The sequence below is a fragment of the Saccopteryx leptura genome, chromosome 2 (genome assembly GCF_036850995.1).
Source record: "Saccopteryx leptura isolate mSacLep1 chromosome 2, mSacLep1_pri_phased_curated, whole genome shotgun sequence".
NCBI lineage: Eukaryota > Metazoa > Chordata > Mammalia > Chiroptera > Emballonuridae > Saccopteryx > Saccopteryx leptura.
Genome location: NC_089504.1, coordinates 359262874 through 359282639, shown reverse-complemented (window position 1 = coordinate 359282639; position 19766 = coordinate 359262874). Strand labels below are relative to the sequence as shown.

Sequence of the window (19766 nt, the reverse complement as noted above, 5' to 3'; positions counted from 1 at the left end):
GTGCATGTCGCTGCTCCCTGAATCCTGGGACACAGCTCTCAGTGCATGTCGCTGCCCTAGAGCCAACCCGGAGGCTGCCTGGGACTCTGAGGCCTGCCGGTCATCCCGAGGTGTGTAACTGCCCGGGGAACTCGGTTAGGGTGCAACATCCTTCTCCCTTTAAGTAAGACTGGTCTGCGTATCCGGACATCAGTCACAAAGAAAACAGGAGTGTGCGACAGCGTTAGGACAAATCTTCCCATGAGCGGGCCCCGCCCTCCCTCGACCCCCACCATCAGCCCACGGGCCCAGCAGCCCTCTCCTGCTCTGGACGTTAGCGCTGCTCTCTCTCTGCTCAGACTCCCCATCACTGTTTACCCTCAGCCCAGGTCTCGTCTCAAATGTCCTGTCCTGTCCTCAAAGAGGTCCTCCCGGCCACCTTGTAGAGCGGCTCACCCACTCACTCTCTCTCTTTCTGCTCTCTTCCCTGCCTCCATGTAACTCACCACAATTTATAATACTCTTTTCTTCTTCTTCTTCCTCTTCTTCTTCTTCTTCTTCCTCTTCCTCTCCTCCTCCTCCTCCTCTTCTTCTTCTTCTTCTTCCTCTTCCTCTCCTCCTCCTCCTCCTCTTCTTCTTCTTCTTCTTCCTCTTCCTCTTCCTCCTCCTCTTCTTCTTCCTCTTCCTCTCCTCCTCCTCTTCCTTCTTCTTCTTCTCCTCTTCCTCCTCCTCCTTCTTCTTCCTCTCCTCCTCCTCCTTCTTCTTCTTCTTCCTCCTCTTCTTCTTCCTCTTCTTCTCCTTCTTCTTCTTCTTCCTCCTACTCTTCTTCTTCCTATTCTTCTCCTCCTCCTTTCTCCTCCTCCTCCTCCTTCTTCCTCTCCTCCTCCTCCTTCTTCTTCTTCCTCTCCTCCTCCTCTTCCTTCTTCTTCTTTCTCTTCTCCTCTTCCTCCTCCTCCTCCTCCTCCTCCTCCTCCTCCTCCTCCTCCTTCTATGTTTACGGTCAACCTCCCCCTGCCCCCGACCAGGGAGCAGGCTCCGAGGGAACGTGTCTGTCTTGGCCTGCACTGTCAGCCCAGCTCCCGCATATAACAGGTGTTGGATAAATACTGGCGACCTGGATGAACAGTCGGGGCCGACATGCCATCCTCTCCACCCTGTGACTCTGGAGAGAGGCAGCGGGCGCGCGAGGAAGAGCGGCCCTTCCTATCCTAGATCAGCGCAGCCGAGCTGCAGGACACGCCCTGCTCCTAGCTTCTCCGTGCTAACGAGGGGCCAGAAGCATTCAGATCCGCAGGTAATCCACCAGCTTCGTCCCAGCTGTCTGTGTCCACCGCCTCCCAGGCCATGCTCATCTTTCTCCCAGCAGTTGCTAACGAGGCACAAAAGAATAAATGTTTCAAGTCGCCTGCCACTTTCCAAGCAAGATGCAGACAGCGGGAAGCAGAAGGGGAGGGGAGCCCCGGAACCCCACACTGGGTATCGGGTCCTCCTGTCCTAGTTCACGCTAGTCCTCCTGCACCTGACTTACAGCCGAGGGGAAGGGCGTGGTTCCTACAGCTGGTTCCCAAAGGGGCAGGGGGCAGGTGAGGGAGTGGGCGTGTGCCCACAGACCCACCCCGCGCAGGCGGGCAGGGGTTGGGGCTCTGGCACTGGCACAACCCCGTCTGTACACACACAGCCCTCCCCAACCTCTCCGCACGGGGCCTCCACAAGCGCATGCTGGACACTCCCCTCCGCTGTGCAACCCACTTCTCATGTTTGCTCCCAGTGCGTGTAACTCCTTCACCCAGAGTGTGCAACAGCATCAGGACCGATCCCGGAGGCCTCGCCCTTCACCCAGAGTGTGCAACAGCATCAGGACAGGTCCCGGAGGCCTCGTCCTTCACCCAGAGTGTGCAACAGCATCAGGACAGGTCCCGGAGGCCTCGCCCTTCACCCAGAGTGTGCAACAGCATCAGGGCAGATCCCGGAGGCCTCGTCCTTCACCCAGAGTGTGCAACAGCATCAGGACCGATCCCGGAGGCCTCGTCCTTCACCCAGAGTGTGCAACAGCATCAGGACAGATCCCGGAGGCCTCGCCCTTCACCCAGAGTGTGCAACAGCATCAGGGCAGATCCCGGAGGCCTCGCCCTTCACCCAGAGTGTGCAACAGCATCAGGACAGGTCCCGGAGGCCTCGTCCTTCACCCAGAGTGTGCAACAGCATCAGGACCGATCCCGGAGGCCTCGTCCTTCACCCAGAGTGTGCAACAGCATCAGGACCGATCCCGGAGGCCTCGCCCTTCACCCAGAGTGTGCAACAGCATCAGGGCAGATCCCGGAGGCCTCATCCTTCACCCAGAGTGTGCAACAGCATCAGGACCGATCCCGGAGGCCTCGCCCTTCATCCAGAGTGTGCAACAGCATCAGGACTGATCCCGGAGGCCTCGTCCTTCACCCAGAGTGTGCAACAGCATCAGGACCGATCCCGGAGGCCTCGTCCTTCACCCAGAGTGTGCAACAGCATCAGGACAGGTCCCGGAGGCCTCGCCCTTCACCCAGAGTGTGCAACAGCATCAGGACCGATCCCGGAGGCCTCGCCCAGCCCTGCGGGACGCTGCCTCAGAGCCCACGCTGGGGCCCAGCCCTTCAGGGGAGAGGGGCGGTTCTCCGTGCACCACGGCTCACTGGGAGAGGGAGGTGGCCGAGGGCCAAGGGAACGGCCTTTGCCCTGTGCACGCCGGCGACGGCGGGCCTCCCGGTGTCTCATTTTCTTCTGATTACACAAACAGCCGCACCAGCTGACAGGTACGGAGTGAGGCCACGTGCCAGGACCTCCTCAATGTCACGGCATGTCATTCCATCCACACCACAACCCTCGGAAGGGGTGGAACTATCACCAAGCCCATTTCCAGGTGAGAAAACCGCGGCACTGAAGAGCACGCGCCTTGCCCAGGGACGGACCTTGAACCCTGGCCTCAGAAACGCCATGATCCGTGCTTCTCAAAGCCAATAATCTTCCCAAGGCTGTTGCCCGGAGCCCACCTGCTGCTCTTCTGGTAGAAAACGCCATTTCCCAAGCGAAATGCCCTGCGTTCCTAGGGGAGTCGAGATCGGGGGCTTTCCCGCTCAAGACCAGGGGATGGGGGGCGAGCGGAGGCTTCAGAGGCGGGACTGGCACACGGAAAGGTGGAGAAAGGAGCCGTGGATGCCCCGAGGAAGGCGCCAAAGGGCGGGGCCTGCAGGTCTGGCTGTGGAGCAGGGCGCAGTGTGGGGCGACCTCATCTGTAACGCCCGGGAACAGAACCACGGCCGCCTGGGTCCTGCTGGCTCCTCCAAAGCGCTCAGGCCACACACTCCACTGATACAAGATTCTGTCCCGTTGCACCAAGAACCGATACAATGCTATTTAACGAGAGCACATGGAATGTGGAACAGCAAAGCTAGGCGGGACTCAGAGTCCATAAATTTGAGTACGATTCACAGATGCAGGGACTGCGGTCTAGGGAAGGTCACGTGTCTGGCCTGAGGCTCTCTAGTCTCTAAAGCTAGAGCCAAATCTGGAGGCTAGGATTTCCGGCCCAACCTTCCACCCCCCTACCCCACCCCCCAATTCTCCAGGGAACAGGAAAGGAGGCGCCCACAGAGGCCGGAGTTGAAGTTGAGTGTCATCGAGCTTCCACGAGGATTTTTTTCTTCCAACTCCCTCTATTCCCGGGGGTGCGTCTTAAGTGCACCCTCATCGAGGTCACTGCTTGAGCTGGTGCAGCCACTGGGTACCCTCCCTGCCTGAGGTAACCCCTCTTTTCCCTGCAGCTCCTAAAATGATGAGAGGAAATGAAAAGGTGACAGGGGACCCTCTCAGTGAAGGGGAACGTCCGGACACTTTTAGGCTTCCGTGAGTTTTACTGACACGACCTTTGAGTCGGGAAGGGGTGAAGTCCCGGGTTCCTAGCTCTGCTCTGACCGAACACAAAGACGATCAGATCTGGATACACACACACACACACACACACACACACACACACACACAGTCTAGCCGTGATGTCCATGTGACCCCATGCTGTCCTCTGGACCCTAGAGCATCACCAGGCTGCCCTCGCTAAGCTCCCAGCCTTGCCTGGTAAAGATTTAAATTAAAAAAAAAATTTTTTTTTTAAATACACACCCGCCTTCCACCTACTTTTCATCAGGAGAGCCATAAAGAAATTTTTTTTTTAATTCATTAATAGTAAGTCTCTCCCTTTGAAAGAGTAAACCCTGGGGCCTAGAGGCCACGTCTCTCAACCCAAGAGCAGCTCTCTGTCCTCATTTCCTATGTTCCCTGGTTCCCAGCCTTGGCTGCACGTCTGACCCACCTCGGGAAGCTTTCCAGGTTCCCAGTACCCCGGTCTCACCTGGACCCACTAATTAAACCCAGATCTCTGGGGGCAGGACTCAGGCGTCAGCATCTTTGAATATCCAGCTGACTCCAAAGTGGGAGTTCTCATCCAAACGATGAGAACCCCAGGGCACTTTTGAGAAGAAGATCAAGACTTCCTCCATAGCTTCTGTGACTTTGAGTGAAACAGTGTATCACAAAACCAGTTTTACCGCAAGCTAGTTGATATAAGCAAGTCAAGCTCCTAGGACATCTCATCAACACTGTAACAAACATCATTGGAGGAGATGGTGTTATTGGACAACCTGTAGTACAGCAGCACAGGGGGGAGGCCCTGATCTGAAGGCAGAGAATCAACAGTGAGAAAGGAACAGAAAGCCACACCCAGCGGAGCCACACTCCAGGGGGTGGCCAGGAGGTGAATGCCTCTTCCCCAACCCCTGGCAGAGCTGCCTGAAAAAAAATGGGGTGGATAGGAGCAGCGTGTCTGCACTGGACGTGACAGTGAGGACCATGGCGTTCCTCGGCTCTGCTACCGCCCGCGTCCTCTGGGTGACCGCACCTTCCCGGCCGGCGGCCTGTGTTCAGCCACGCTGACTGTGGGCTGGAAGGGGGCAGAGCACCGAGTGAAAGGAACAGGCTGCTGTTGAGAGAACAGGCTGCTGGGTGAGACAGAACGAAAACCCTTTGTGCCTGGATGCTAGGATGGGCCGGTTCACTTCCTAATGCTCATCGCAATTCGGTTCACGGGGAGACTCCCAGAATGTCTTTATCCATCACAGATGGTTTGGGAAGATGATAAATTAATATCGTTTAAATGGAGGCATGGGTTGAAATGGTTAAATGGCCATGTCTTCTTTGCTGGCTCCAAAGAGAAAGCGCTCTGGCCCCCCCCAACCCACCCCGCGGTCCACAAAGAAGACAAATGGTAAACAAAACCGCCTATCTTTTGACAGATTCCAGGACGAGTATCATTCACAAACCATTCCACAGAGAAAAGGGAGAAATTCATCTCATCTGACTTTGTATAGGACAACAGCCCACGCCATAATGAGGCCTTCCCAGCGCTGTGAAATTGCGCTGAATAGCGGGAGAGTGCAGCGGCCTGTTCCCCGGGCATGTTTATTACAGCCCTTTGTATGCACTGGCCCCGCCAGGCCCGGGTTGGTTCTGAACCATGACAGAGGAGAAAGAACCCAACAAATTTGTTGCTACGAAACTTCCCAAACGGGGGACTACATAATAACGTTTGGAATCCACTGCCCCTGCTCCAAGCTGTTCTTGTCTGGGTCCACCCCGGCTCTAAGCTGAAGAAGGCTGGGAGTCAGCCAATCGCCAGGAGTGTCTGGGTGGCCTCAGCCCCCTGCTGGTGCTCCTCCCAGACCCTGGGAAGGCAGGGGGTAAATGCCCTCCCCCATGCCATCGCTAACCTTCCTCAGGTCAACTGCCAACTTGAGCCAAGAGCCGCTGTCCATTGTCCCGGTTCCCCTGTAAAAAAGCATCTAAAATAGAGCATGGATGCAGCCTTCACCTGAGGGCTACAATGGGGCTCCCGGGGGTCAACCCCGGGAAGCCAGGGCCTGGGGATAGCTCCTCACGGACAAGATTTTGGAAGCCTCTGAGAGCAAACCATCAGAGATCAAAATACTGGGCCAAATGCTTCCGCTAAAGGAATCATTTCCTTACCATCCAGCTCTGGGAAGACAAGATATCGGACCCCATGGAGGTGATAAAGGGACTCCCCCAGCCAGCATCTAAATTCCTATAGCTGGTTCCGGACAAGATTTAGGGGTCTCTCGGTGGGAAGTGTCCTTGTGAGGACAACTGGGTATTCAAAGTTCCCATATCCCCTAAGCGGGTGACACCTGGCAAAGCAGAGCAGAGGGAAACAATCAGGAACCTTCAGGAGATGCCTTTCCTCACCAATGAAATGGCAGGACCTTTCAGGTCACGTTCTTCTTGCTCACCAATCAGAGAGCAGTTCTTTTAGGCAGTGTCTTTTCTCACCAATCACAAGGCAGGGCCCTTTGAGTAATGCTTTTTCCTCACCAATCAGTGTTAGGACCGGCCAGGTAGTGTTTTTCCTCACCAATCAGGTGGCAGGGGCCTGGAAGCATTGTTCTTCATGACCAATCAGGTTGCAGGGTCCTGGAAGCATTGTTCTTCATCACCAATCAGGTTGCACTGACTGGTCAGTCCCATCCTTTCCAGTCACATTTCCCCAGCACAATATGTAGGCATCCTTCTGAGCAGAATCCATCCATACACCTCTCCTCCTCTGTGGGTTCTTCCCCGGATGTCCCCACGAAGGCCAGGGCAGCTGCTGTCCCAGGCTGAGAGGGAAGACGCCACTAAGGCTGGCCACAGCATTAGAAATAATAAGAAAGCAACACGCCCTTGTCTGCCTGCCCCTGTTCCCTGTGGAAGCTGGGTGTCTCCATGTCATTTAGCCAGAGGGGCGGAGCCCCAGAGGATGATCTGCAGGTTCCTGGAATCCTGAGGCTTCCTGACATCCCACTGAGAGCTAAGAGGCCACACACAGCTAGCTCTCATCTCTCCTCCCCACTGCAACAGAGCAGAAGGAGGGGAGGTGAAGAGCCACATAGCCAAGGCCTGGCTCCTTCCTGTCATACCAGGGGACACGCCTTTCCCGCTCTGACAGCAGAAACTGGCACGACAGTACACAACCACTGCCCCTTCTACCCAGAGCCCAAATCTCACCCACCAGCGGATTTTGCCATTGATCCAGCTGAGTGGCCACCTTTGATTAAAATTTCTTGGCCACATCCCCAAGTACACTATGTGCAAGCAGTTGTTTACAAAACCCTGGTTTCAATTTCTTCTGTAAACGAAATACAGTGAACACTTGGACACAGGTGAAGGAGTAGAATTACCTTCCAATTATGTTCTCTGAAAGCGCAAAGGTCTCTCTCCCTGGTCATGTCCCTGCTCAGGCCTTCCTGCCACTGTAAGCCTTTCTTCCATCCCTTTGCTCAGGCCACCTTCTCAGTCTCTGTTCAAAGCCTCCTGGGAGATTCCCGCCTCCATGAGTTGTATTTTGATGTGGAAAGAGCCCAACGACCTTTATGTTTAAATTTCTCTTAACAACCACCAGAGGCAGCCTTAGGTCCACAGATGTGAAAGGAGAGCTAGCTTGGAGCCACCTGTTCCTGTGGAACCGAAGGGATTTCTCCTGGAAGATGCAGACTGGGAACATATTTTTTTAAAGGAAAATGTTCCGTATAAGCAAGGCCAGCTTCACGGCGCCGCATGCGAAAGGCCCCGGGTTTGGTTGACGCTCTGCTGTTGCCATTTTGAAATTCTTAGTAATTCCTAAAAAGAAACTCTATATTTTCTTTCTTTCTTTTGTGTGACAGAGACAGAGAAAGACAGAGAGAGAGAGACAGATAGGAACAGACAGACAGGAAGAGAAAGAGATGACAAGCATCAATTCTTTGTTGAGGCACCATAGTTGTTCATTGATTGCTTTCTCATATATGCCTTGGGGGGGGGTGACCCCTTGCTGAAGCCAGAGACCTTGGGCTTCAAGCCAGCAACCTTTGGGCTCAAGCCAGCACCCTTTGGGCTCAAGCCAAAGACCATGGGGTCATGTCTATGATCCCATGCTCAAGCCAGTGACCCAGTGGTCAAGCTGGTGAGCCCAAGCTCAAGCTGGCGACCTCTGGGTTTCGAACCTGGGTCCTCCGCGTCCCAGTCCAATGATGCTCTATCCACTGCGCCACTGCCTGGCAAAAAGCTCTATATTTTCTTTCCGCAATGGGTCCCACAAATTATTATTTGCGGAACCCAATGCACATGAGTGCCCAACATGGACTTCCTGTTAAGATGGTACTTCGGCTTCATCCAAAGGCTAAGCAGTGGCCACACAAGGATTCCTCTACTGTACCTCCCCCCGCCGCCCCCAGAACCTGTGTCTGCCAGGGCTGTGGGGCCTCTCAAGTATCACAACCCCATCCACGCAGGATTGTAGTCTAAGAGCCCTCAGAGACGCTGTCTTGGGAAGCCATGCGCGCAGCAAGCCTTGGCTCCAGGCCCCAAATTCTGGACCCAAGGAGCCCCTAATGCCGAGAATTCCCAAAAGCTAATGTGCAGTGGGGGGTGGGGCTACCTACTTCCTTCCCCAACGTCATTCAAATTCCCTGGCAACTTAACCAGCTCCTGAGTCATCTCACAATTGCTTCGATTTTCGTTAGTGGAGAAAACCAAACAGCAGAAAGTTAAAATATTAGCATTTGCTTCAGTGCATGAATAATAGAGTCTCCCATCTCTCCCTCTAATTTTTTTTTTCCTGAGAAGGAAAGCTATTTGCAGGTGGATTAATTGTTCCTTTCTGAGACCCTGCCCCTGGAAGCTGCGTGCGACCTTGCAGTGTCTGAGCGATTGGGGTGGGGGTGGGGGTGGGGGTGGGCAGGAGGTGCATGCACACATCCAAAGAAATCTGTCTGCCTGGTTTTTGGTAAAATAGAGTCCTTTGTGCCCACAACGGTAAGCCTGGCGAACATGACACCCTGGCCCTGTGGTATGCGGCACACCTGTGCGGAGGAACAGGCAGCTGGGAGGGGGCGGGGCGACGCGCCAGGAGCCCCGCACCCTCGAAGTGATCACACCTCCTTTCTTCTCCTTGGAGTCATTTCTCCATCGCCCCTTTGTTTCAGCCTCCCTGCATCTCCGAACACCAGGGAGGCCTGTGTGCCTGCGCGCGCGTGCGTGCGTGCGTGCGTGTGTGTGTGTGTGTGTGTGTGTGTAGAGAGAGAGAGAGAGATATTACAAAAAAAATAAATGCAAAAGGAAAAGCACCCAGGAAAGAGAGGGCGGCTGGTGTGCCGCCGGCCCCGCCCCCACCGCCTACCTTTGCAGGCCTTCCGGTGGGTGATGGGCTTGCCCATGTCGCGGTAGTAGCCCTCCTTGCAGTAGTGGCAGTGGCGGCCTGCGGTGTTATGGCGGCAGTTGAGGCACACGCCCCCGCTCTTGCGCCCCGACAGCTTGTACAGCTCCATGTTGAAGCGGCAGCGGCGTGCGTGCAGGTTGCAGCTGCAGGCTGTGGAGGGGGCAGGGAGAGGCGTCAGGAAGGGGCACGTGGGAGCCCGGGCAGGCTCTGCCCCCCGCCCCGCTCCCCCTCTGGCGCTGCAGCCCAGGGAGGCCGTCTTGGTTCTGGGGGCATCGCCTTGCTTCCCCTGTGTGTACCCACCTACGCGCTCATAGACCACCTTGCAGTCCCTGAACGCGGGCAGAGACTCCTGCTCCTCCGCCCGTGGAGAGTTCGTTCTGTCAGCACCCCTGCCCCTGGCCCACACCTCACACTGGGGGGTGGAGCTGGCACCCTCCTTGTTAGGGGCAGAATTGTGCCCCCCATTCACAGGCTCCCCAACCCGAGGACCTCAGAATGTTGCTGTATTAGGAGACAGGCCCCTGAAAGAGGTGGTTAAGTTAAAATGAGGCTGTTCAGGGTGGGCCCTAATCCAGTTGGGCTGGTGTCCTTATAAAAGGAAATCTGAACACAGAGAGACATCAGGTGTACATCAGCACAGAGCAAAGGCCACTGAGGACTCAGGGAGGAGGCGGCCACCTGCAAGCCATGGAGAGAGGCTTGATGGGAAACCTGCCTGCCAGCACCTTGACCTCAGCCTGCCTCTGCCCGCTCCTCCCCGCAGCCTGCTCCTACCTGCCCCTCTGGACTCAGCCCCCTTCTACCCTGGCGCTCTGGGGCTCTGCAGGTCGACCCCTCGCAGCCACAGGACCCCACGCTATTGACTCCCAAATCCCCATTCCATTTTCCGCTTTGGGGGTCCGCCCTTGGACCCTGAGGTGACTCCTCCAGGCCTCAGCCCCTCTGTCTCCTGAGCTGAGTCCTCTAGGCTGTTGTCAACACTGTCACCAGAGCGGAGTTCTAAGCGCTGATCTGAGGATGTCCTTTAACTACTGAAAGCCTTTCAGTGGTTCCCAGTTTGTGCTCTGGATAAAAATCTCAATCGTTACCCATGGCCTCCAAGGCTCTGGATACACTGATTCTGCTTCCCCCTCCAGCTTGTAAACTGCAGCTACAACAAACTTTTCCAGTCTCTAGAGCATCCCCCCCACCCCCCCGTGTGAGGACCCCTGCCTGCCCCCCGTGGCTTTGCATCCGCTGTTCCCTGCCTCCTAGGACCCTCTTCTCCCAGGCCATACTTCTCATCCTCCAGGTGGATCCCAACCACTCCCACGCCCATTTTCACCTCCCACCAGCCTGGCTTAGGCAAGAGGGCCAGGGGCTGCCCACACACCCAGCACGCCGCCCCACCGGGCCCCCCTCGACCACAGTGAACCTGCTGCCGGCCTTCTCCCCCAGGTCTCTAACTCCAAGATAACTGCAGTTTAGCTTGGGCCAGATCTTGCTCACCCTGTAACACAGTTTACCCTGCTTTTGTGCTAAGCTTGTTTTAAATTGCATTTTATGCAATTTCTAAGGAAATACTCTGTTTCATGCCAGACACTTGAAGAAACAAAAGCAGAAAGGAAAAAAAAAAAAACGGCACTGAAATTTTCCACCAACTGCCATTAAAACCTGGAGGGTCCCATCCTTGAGCAGGCTAATCTTTCCTACACACACGTGTCGTGGACTTGTACATCTTACATTCATAAACCTATTCCTCTCACCACGGCGAAGGCTTCTTAGTCTCGGACAGTGTTCTTCCTGATTTGGGAAGCTGCCCTAGTCCACCGCTGTACGGACCTGCGTAATGGGCTGCCTGGATCTGCAGTGGGCACTTTAGAAAGGCAGAGCCCTCCCTGGGTGGGGTAGTTAGGTTGGTTTCCTGCTTTTCACTATTAAAAACAAACACATTGAAAACCATCTTTGAAGTCACAAATTATGTATTTCTGCTCTGCTGACTGTTGAATAGTAAACTGCTCAAGACAGAGTAAATTGGGCACTTAAATTTTGACTCGCACATGTGTATTCATTCGGATCCAAACTGCCCAATTCCCCCCAAGAAAGGCTGTCTGAGCTTACACTCCCATCAACAGGATATGAGCACTCCTATTTTGACACACCCTTGAAAAGAATAACAATATGCATTTGGGGTATCAGCATCCTTTTTTTTTTTCTTTTCTGTTTTTTACCTTTGCCAATTCGTCTGGAAAACACACACACACAGATGATTTTAATTTGCATGTCTTTGATCACCAGTGAGGTTGAACATTTCTCCATGTTTGTTTTTCTATTTATATTTCATTTTTTGTGCATTGCCTGTTCATGCCATTTGCCCATAGTTTTGAATTAAGGTGGGTTTTTTTTTCCACGATGTCTAGCGCTCTTAAAGATGATGGATTAGGCCCTGGTTGGCTGGCTCAGTGGATAGAGTGTCAGCTTGGCGTGCAGGACTTCTATTGCCTCGGGTTCGAGACCCAGTAAAGGCATACATCAGAAGCAACCATCTGCTTCTCTACCCTTCTTGCCTTGACCCTTCTCCTCGCAGCTGGTGGCTCGGTGGGTCTGAGAATCATCCTCAGGCGCTGAGGATAGCTTGGTTGATTCGAGCATCATACCCCTAGACTGGGGGTGTTGCTGGGTGATCCCAGTCGGGATGCATGCAGGAAGTCTGTCTATCTACCCTCCTCTCACTTAAAAGAATGGATTTAAAACCTTTGTCCTTTTCTACTATACAAGCTGCAAATATTTTTAGCAGTTTCTTATTCATATATTACTTTTGTGAGAAAAAATACATATTTGCCCCAACCCTAGCCAGGTAGATGAGTTGATTAGAGTGTCGTCCCCAATATTGACAAGGTTGCAGTTCAATCCCTGGTCAGAGCTCATACAACGTCAACTAATGAATGCATAAAATGGGTGGAACAACAAATGGGTGTTTCTCGCTCTCTCTCTCATCTCTCCCCCCCCCTTCCTCTCTCTGAAATCAATAAAAAAATTTAATATTTGCCCTTTTAATTTTTCTCTGTGATACTATAATAAGCTTCTTTAAATGTTCTTCTTGGAGTCACCCTCCAAATCATGCACCCATTAGTCACTCAGTTGACAAGGAGAGGTAGACAAGTGCCTTAGAGGAGGCTCAATGGGGACACAGAAAGCTCAGCACCCCGCCCGAAGTCTGGCACGCGCGTGGGGTGGGTACCACGTTAGGGCCTGAGAAAGGCTCCTGAGAGCTTCACAAGCATCCCTCAGCTCCTCCAGCTCCTGCGACTGAGCTCAGCTAAGTGCACAGAGAGCAGCTTCAGCCCCCAGCCCTGGAGACCACCGTGCACACCCGAGTTTCACTGGTCCCTCTGGACTCGCGCAGGCAGTCCAGGATGACAGGAGACTATTCCGAGGGGTTGAGGGACCCAGCCCCGCAGGATCACCAAGCTCCGGGCCTGCTGCCCAGAGAGGACCTGCCTTGCGGAAGGAAGACCAGCGGGGTCTGGACTACAGCCTGGAACCGGGTCCTTCCGGCAGGCACAGAAGTCACGGGCCTGGCACACCTGCCCAGGGACAGGGATCTGGAAAGCTCGCCCCAGACCGCACCTCCTCGAGCCTCTCTTGAACCAGGAAAGGCCTCAGGAGCTGCCTCTTCTTGGTCCTTCCTGGAGGGCAGATGCTGATCCCGTGACCTCCTCTAGAAGGGTGGCTCCCGCTGCCCCCCGCGCCGCAACAGGGCCGCCCCAGCCTCTGAGCTCCGCCTGGGAGCTCAACTCTCACCCCCACTTTCACCCCAAAAAAACCTCGGGCTGGTATCTCCCTTCCTTATGCAACTTACACCAACACAAGGTTTTTCCCAAACAACTGGCCACACAGAAGAGCAGCCAGAGGCTGCACATCAAAAGGCAGGGCCCCTCCCGTCACCCTGCTCCTGGGCTGTCAGGGGACAGCAAGTGCCAATTGCCCACGCTCAACCTTCTGCAAAGGGTTTTACAGCTTGTTTTCTTTTCTCTTTGTTTTATTTTCTCTGCACAAATGGAAAAATGCAGCGGGCGAAGTAGCACACATCTGGATCCCGGGGCTCCACCCAGAGATGTCACCCAACGCCCAGCCTGTCCCCAGCCTCTTTCTCACAAAGACACCTTAATCCCTTGCACCTTCCTGTTTATCTCCTGCCTCTCGCGGAGGAAAAATATTGGGTATTAGTTTCATTATCGGATTTCAAGGCGGGAAGGAAGGGACAGCTTTGTGAGAACAGAGAGGTCGGCCCCGGAGGGAAGGGAGGGGGTGGAGAGTGAGGTGGGGGGGACACAATCTCTGAGGAACCAGCATGGCTGCCTCGTGAGGCGCTACATCCAGCCCAAGGGTCCCCCAGCCACCTAGAGGGAGCTGGCCTGGTCTAGACTCCGAGCTCTATGTCCCCCTCAACTGTCATGTGGGGATCACCAAGGATGCATCAGGTGTGGCTGCATTTCAGACGCAGGGGTATGACATGGGCAGGAGGGCGGGGAACCCCCCCCCCCACACACACACACACACGGGGAGGAGGGCGGGGAACCCCCCATACACACACACACACACACACACACACACACACACACGGGCAGGAGGGCGGGGAACCCCCATACACACACACACACACACACACACACACACACGGGCAGGAGGGCGGGGAACCCCCATACACACACACACACACACACACACACACACACACACACACACACACGGGGAGGAGGGCAGGGAACCCCCCCCACACACACACACACACACACGGGGAGGAGGGCGGGGAACCCCCATACACACACACACACACACACACACACACACACACACGGGGAGGAGGGCGGGGAACCCCCATACACACACACACACACACACACACACGGGGAGGAGGGTGGGGAACCCCCCCCCCCCACACACACACACACGGGGAGGAGGGCGGGGAACCCCCCATACACACACACACACACACACACACACACACACACACACACACGGGCAGGAGGGCGGGGAACCCCCATACACACACACACACACACACACACACACACACACACACTCCCTAACCAGAAACCCGACAGGAAATGGGGCCCAGGAGAGGAGCTCTGTTTTCTTCCCCCTGAAGAGTTCTTCTCGGTCCTATTTTAACATATACCAGTCACCACGTTCCTTAAGCTTTTTTTTCCTTCCAAATCTCTCCCCCCAACCTGGACCGTCTAAACCCTAACCACCCCCAGGCCAGTTCACATCAGCACACAGTTAGGCACCCCAGCTCCATGCCAGGCCCTGTGTCCGAGCCCCCAGGGAGCCAAGGATGGACAATGCACTCTCCACTGTCCAGGGCTCCTCTCCTGGCGGAGTGTGGACGGACAGAGGGGCACTCTCAGCAGCAAGCTCTCAGATAAAGTGGGACAGACGGCCTCCTCGGCGGGGTCGGTTCCTGGACCACAGAATCAAGTGTTTGCCCTTACCCCTTCCAGCCCACAGCAGACCGCAGTCTGGTTTTGTTGCACAAATGAGAGCGAGCAAAAGTAAGTCAGAGAGAGTATGAATGGATGGATAGCTAGATGAATGGATGGATAAGTGATGGACGGGTGGGTGGACAGATGGATGGATGATGAACAGGTGAGTAGGTGAATGGATGGATGAGTGGATGGATGGTGGGCGGGTAAATGGTGGGTAGATAGACAGATGGGTGATGAGCAGGTGAGTGGTTAGGTGAGTGGATGGACGGGTGGATGGATGGGCAGGTGGGTGGGCCCATGGGTAGGGGAATGAATGCACAGGTGCATGGCTAAGTAGGTGAATCAATGGATGGGTGGATAACTGATGGGCGGTGGGTGGGTAGGTAGTAGGTAGATAGAGAGGACGAACGGGAGATTGTGGGGTCTGCCTAGACTACACCCTGACAAGGCATGGTCTTGTGATATGTGACATTTCTTTTATTGTTGTTTTGAAGTGTTTAACACTTGTATTGCTGCTTTAACTCATCGATGTAGCTTCTGTCTGCTCAGGTAGACCGCAGGCCTGTAAGGAGCAGAACCCGTATCTAGCATGCCCTGGGCTCCTCCCAAGACCCTGAACAGGGCCTTGCGCACAACAGGCACCGAATCTGCATGGGTCGGTGTGATGAGTTTACCACACACGGGCGTTGGCCCTCTCTCCCTAAAGACCTTCATGCACTAACCCCCGATCCCACCAGAGTCTCCCAGGCCCGGGAAGAATTCGGCAGATACAGGTAAGCCGTGTCTCGATCCTGTCATTCAGGATATCCTGGCCTGCCCCCCCCCCAAGCTTCACGTGATCCAGGAAGGTCACTGGTGTGGCCCAGGGACCCTCCTCTGCCCTTCCAGCACACAGGGTCACCACCAACATTCTTCACCCCTTACCAGGGCAGTTCTCTCGAGAAGGTGGCCCCATGTTATTCCGGCAGCTTAACAGGGAGTTTCGGACTGGTGTATCTGTAGCTCTGCTGTCCAGGGTGACGGGCCCACGCACGCACCGTCCACAGGCTGGGGGCTTTGTGTGCAGGAAGTCAGTCCCCCGCCATGGGCTTCCACTCTCGGCCTGCCATGTCCACGTGTCCAGGCCACAGGGGCGGGTTAGGTGTGACAGGCACTTGCAAGGTTGGGACGGGTGCTGCTTCTCTAACCAGGTCTTCTGCTAATGTCACCTGTGGCTGCTGCGTGAGGACCATGAGACCGATTCAGCACACAGTGTTCCCAGCTTCTGGGGGGCAGTGAGGAGTAGAGCAGCGGTTCTCAGCTGAGGGTGACTTTGCACCCCCACCTCCAGAAAACATTTGGTGATATCGATAGTCACTTCCTTGTCACAGCTGGGGAGGGAGGTGCTCCTGGCATCTAGGGGACAGAGACTAGGGACGCTGCTCCACAGGGACAGAACAGCCCCTCCACAACAGAGTTCTCCAGCCCAAAATGTCGGCAGCGCCATATTTGTAAAACCCTGTGGGAGGAGACTGTGTCATCCCTGCCCCCAGGGAAGTGGCCAAGTTCTCACCTTGTTCCAGGTCTGATGCTTTCTCCACTACACCACCACAGGCCAGGCTAAGTTCTCACCTTGAACAAATGCTGATGGAAGCCTTTCAAAGGACCAGAGGCTGGTGTGAGTGCAGAGGATACAGTCAGTCCTTGGGGGAAGCCAGGCCAGGATATCCTGGTGTGACAAGTCAACAGACCAAGACCTGCCCTCAGGGCACTTCTGTCTCAGAGGGGAGGTGGACAGGGCTTCGACCGCGCAGTGATCTGGGATTGCCAGGTGGACCGAGTGCTGCTGGGACGGATGGCTGGAGAGGCCAGTGCTCTTCGCTCCCTCCAGGGGGGACGAGAAGAGAGTCCGAGCAGGGATGGGACAGTCTCATCAGCACTGCTCCAGCTGCAGCGCGGTCACCTTGGCAACCAGTGGACAGCAGGTTCTGATCCAGGAGATCTGGGCTGGGGCCTGGGGGTCTGCATTTCCAACAAGCACCCAGGCGACTGGCCGCTGCTGGTCGGCAGGCCAGCGTAGGTCAGTGGGATCGGAATGAACTGAAAACACGTCGCTGGAGAGAAAGTCCCCAGGAAGGGAAAGGGGGGAGTTTGTGGCCGGGCGTCTCGATGGAGCAGTGGGCAGAGGTCTGGTTTTCAAAGAGACATCTCCTTAAACGATTGTCTCGGAATAACAAAAATATCTGAGTTATTTTTAAGAGTTCGGGGTAGTTCGTACATCCTTTCATTTATTGCTCTATTTGGTATACCATTTATCTAGAGACGGTTTGACCCCTGTCTATGAACTGTAAGTGTTCCGCCCCCAGGGGTGTCCACTCTAAGCCCAGTTTGTAGCTTCTCCTGAAATGACCGAGCTGAGCCTGAGTCACCGCTCCCCACACACCCGGCTCCTGCCAGCACCCGGGGACACTCGAGCGTGGCCCCCACAGGGCTCCTTTGGGGAAAGGTGTGGAGGCAGGGCTGGCCCAAGCACCTCCGGGCCCGGACCCTTTCATGTCCACAGGGGAGGTGAGCATGAGAGAAATAACTGCACATGAGGACACACTGCAAAACAAAGGCTGCTTTACAAATGGCAGGTCTGGCAGCTCATGGGTTTATCTTATTCATTCAACAAATACTCACGAAGCAGCCATGTCCCAGGCGTCAGGCAAGGCACTGGGCCATAAGAGTGAGCACGACAGGTAAAGCCCCTTCCTTCCCTTACGGGGTCTTTGGAGACCTGGTGTGACAAGTCTGGGGAAGGTTGCTGCCACAGCCCCCTCACTCCGAGGTCCACCCCCGCTGCTGAGCGCAGGGCTCAACGTGTGTCAACAGAGACATCAACTGCCAGATACGAGGCGGTGGGGACCAGGCAGGGTGATCGGGCAGAGTGAAGACACTCGGGGCACCACACAGGACCAGTCTGGTTCCAATCCAGGCTCTGGGCTTTGTGATCATTTGATCTGGGCGTTTGAGTCGATTTTAATTTTAAATAAGCTGTACAAAAGCATCACCGAGACCCGGCCAGGAGACCCGGACACCTTGTTCGTCTGAAAGAAGAGAGGCAGTAGCCCACGCTGAGTGAGACAGAGCCCAGGTGGGGTTGAGGCTGTTCTCTGGGACTCTCGGGGGTCCCAGGAAAGACAGGGCACCTCCAGAGGAAGATGAGGCCGCCAATGACATCCACACAGGACCGGCTTCTGCCGGATAGCTCGCTTTTCTCTCATTCAATGCATATAGAGAGGGTCGCCCACCACAACAGGTCAGCTCTGACGGGGAAGCCCGGAGTCTGCAGGGCTAACACCCTGCATTTCTCTCTCAAAACTCTGTCCCCGTCCCCCTCCTCTCCAGCTCTGGTTTGCAATTCAAGTGGCCATCAAGTTTCTCTTAGGACTCCAACACCTGGCGGTTCTCCCCCCTAGTGCACAGAACCACCAGGTTTGCCCGTGGAAACACAGACAGCTGAGGCCCAGCCCCACAGGCCTCTGATCGGTGGGTTGTGCGTGGGCCACGAGATTGCACTGCTAACAGGTGAGGCCGGGCTGCCTGTTTGAGGGACACACTTCGAGAAGCGTCGGTAATAGCAACCGCTGATCACGCAGAGGAGAGAAGAGATGACGGCTGAAGACAAGGACCTCGGAGCCCACATGGGATTAAGTGTTATTGAGTCACAATGAAACGGCACACAAGGCGGCAAGGACGAGCGGAGAGAGAGCGGGACCTGGTCTGGGAGACCGGGGACCGGGACGCTGGTCCTGGCCGTGCGCCTCACCCGGGCGTGCCAACCCGGACAGCCCACGTGGTCTCCCTGGGCCTCCCCGTTCTCACCCGCGGAATGAGAATCGGGTCTGAGGATCTCCGCGTCCTCCTCTGGCCTGCAGGCCACCAACGCTCCTGGGCAGATGACAGCAGGGAGGCTCTGGGAGGGGACCTGGGAGTTCGGGAGGGGAGCTCCAGGTGCAGGCAGGTAGCAGGGCCACCGCGGTAGGACCTCCACCCGAGATGGGGCGCGATGACACCATGGCCCCGAGGGGGCGACATGCAGGCTTTCAATCAGCCAAGGTGAAGGTGATGGGGGGGGGGGGCTTCTTCAGCAAGAACAGGCTGAGAAGGGGAGGGGCCGACCCCACTGGGGACCACCGGGGTCTTCCAGAAGGAGAAGGTGTGGCAAGGACACTCTCTAGGGTACTGGGCAGAGGAAAGCACTGTGAAGGAGAAAAAAAAGTGGTCCCTTTATTTAGGCATGTGGGAGGTGGGGGTGGGGGGGTGGGGAGGAGTGGTGAGAGGATTTCCCGGGGAGGCCCTTGGCGACAGGGAACGCCCCCAGTGGGCCTGCGGGCTCCTGCGGCCAAGCTCTCGAAACGGGGAGCCCCCTGACCCCTCTGGCGGCACCTCTCTTAGGAAGCAGCGGCCTGCAGAGCCTCCACATTGTTTATAAAAACTCCACCTTGAACTCGAATCTCTTCAACACCCCCCTGGACCGGTGCTTTGTATCTGAGATGAGAAACAGAATGGACAAGAGGCAGACGAAGGTGGTAGGGAAAACGAGGAAAGAACACACAAAAACCCCGGTACATGCTTTAGAAACCCAGTCCCAGGCACCAGGCAGGCCGGGGGCTCCCTGGCCACGGTGGCTTTAGATGGTTTCTGATAAAGTCCTGGGAGATAAGTGGCCTGTGTTTGTTGAGGGCTTAGAGAGCTTTGGCCCGGTCCCCACACAAAGGGGCCCTCTGTCAACAGCCCCTCAGGCCACTAAGAGGGCTGAACAAACACTAGAGTAACAAGCTCTTCACACCTGTGGGGCTTGGGAAAGGCCTGGTCCCTTTGTCAAGATGTCAGACAAAAGAGCTGCTGGGAGCCCAAACCCAGCCAGACCCTCTGGGCTTCTGAAGAAGGGGCTGGGGGGCGGGGGGGGGGGGAGAGAGCTGAGAGGTCTGTGTGTTTTGCCTCCTTCCAGCAGACACGTGAACTCCATCCGGGCTGGGCTGATTGGTGGACAGAGAACATTCACCATTCATGGGGCTGGGATC

The 19766-nt window shown here is 55.6% G+C and overlaps 1 protein-coding gene across 1 annotated transcript in view; it reads right to left on the bottom strand.

Moving 5' to 3' along the window:
• Window positions 1–4582: 4582 nt before the first annotated feature.
• The window catches only part of LOC136392387 (netrin-1-like), a 130258-nt gene continuing 115074 nt past the window's right edge, over window positions 4583–19766 (bottom strand). Inside the window, exons 3-4 of the mRNA XM_066364522.1 lie at window positions 9209–9397; window positions 4583–4677 (exon numbers count right to left, since the gene is read on the bottom strand). Coding sequence (XP_066220619.1) covers window positions 4583–4677; window positions 9209–9397 — 284 coding nt within the window. The remainder of the gene's footprint in view (window positions 4678–9208; window positions 9398–19766) is intronic.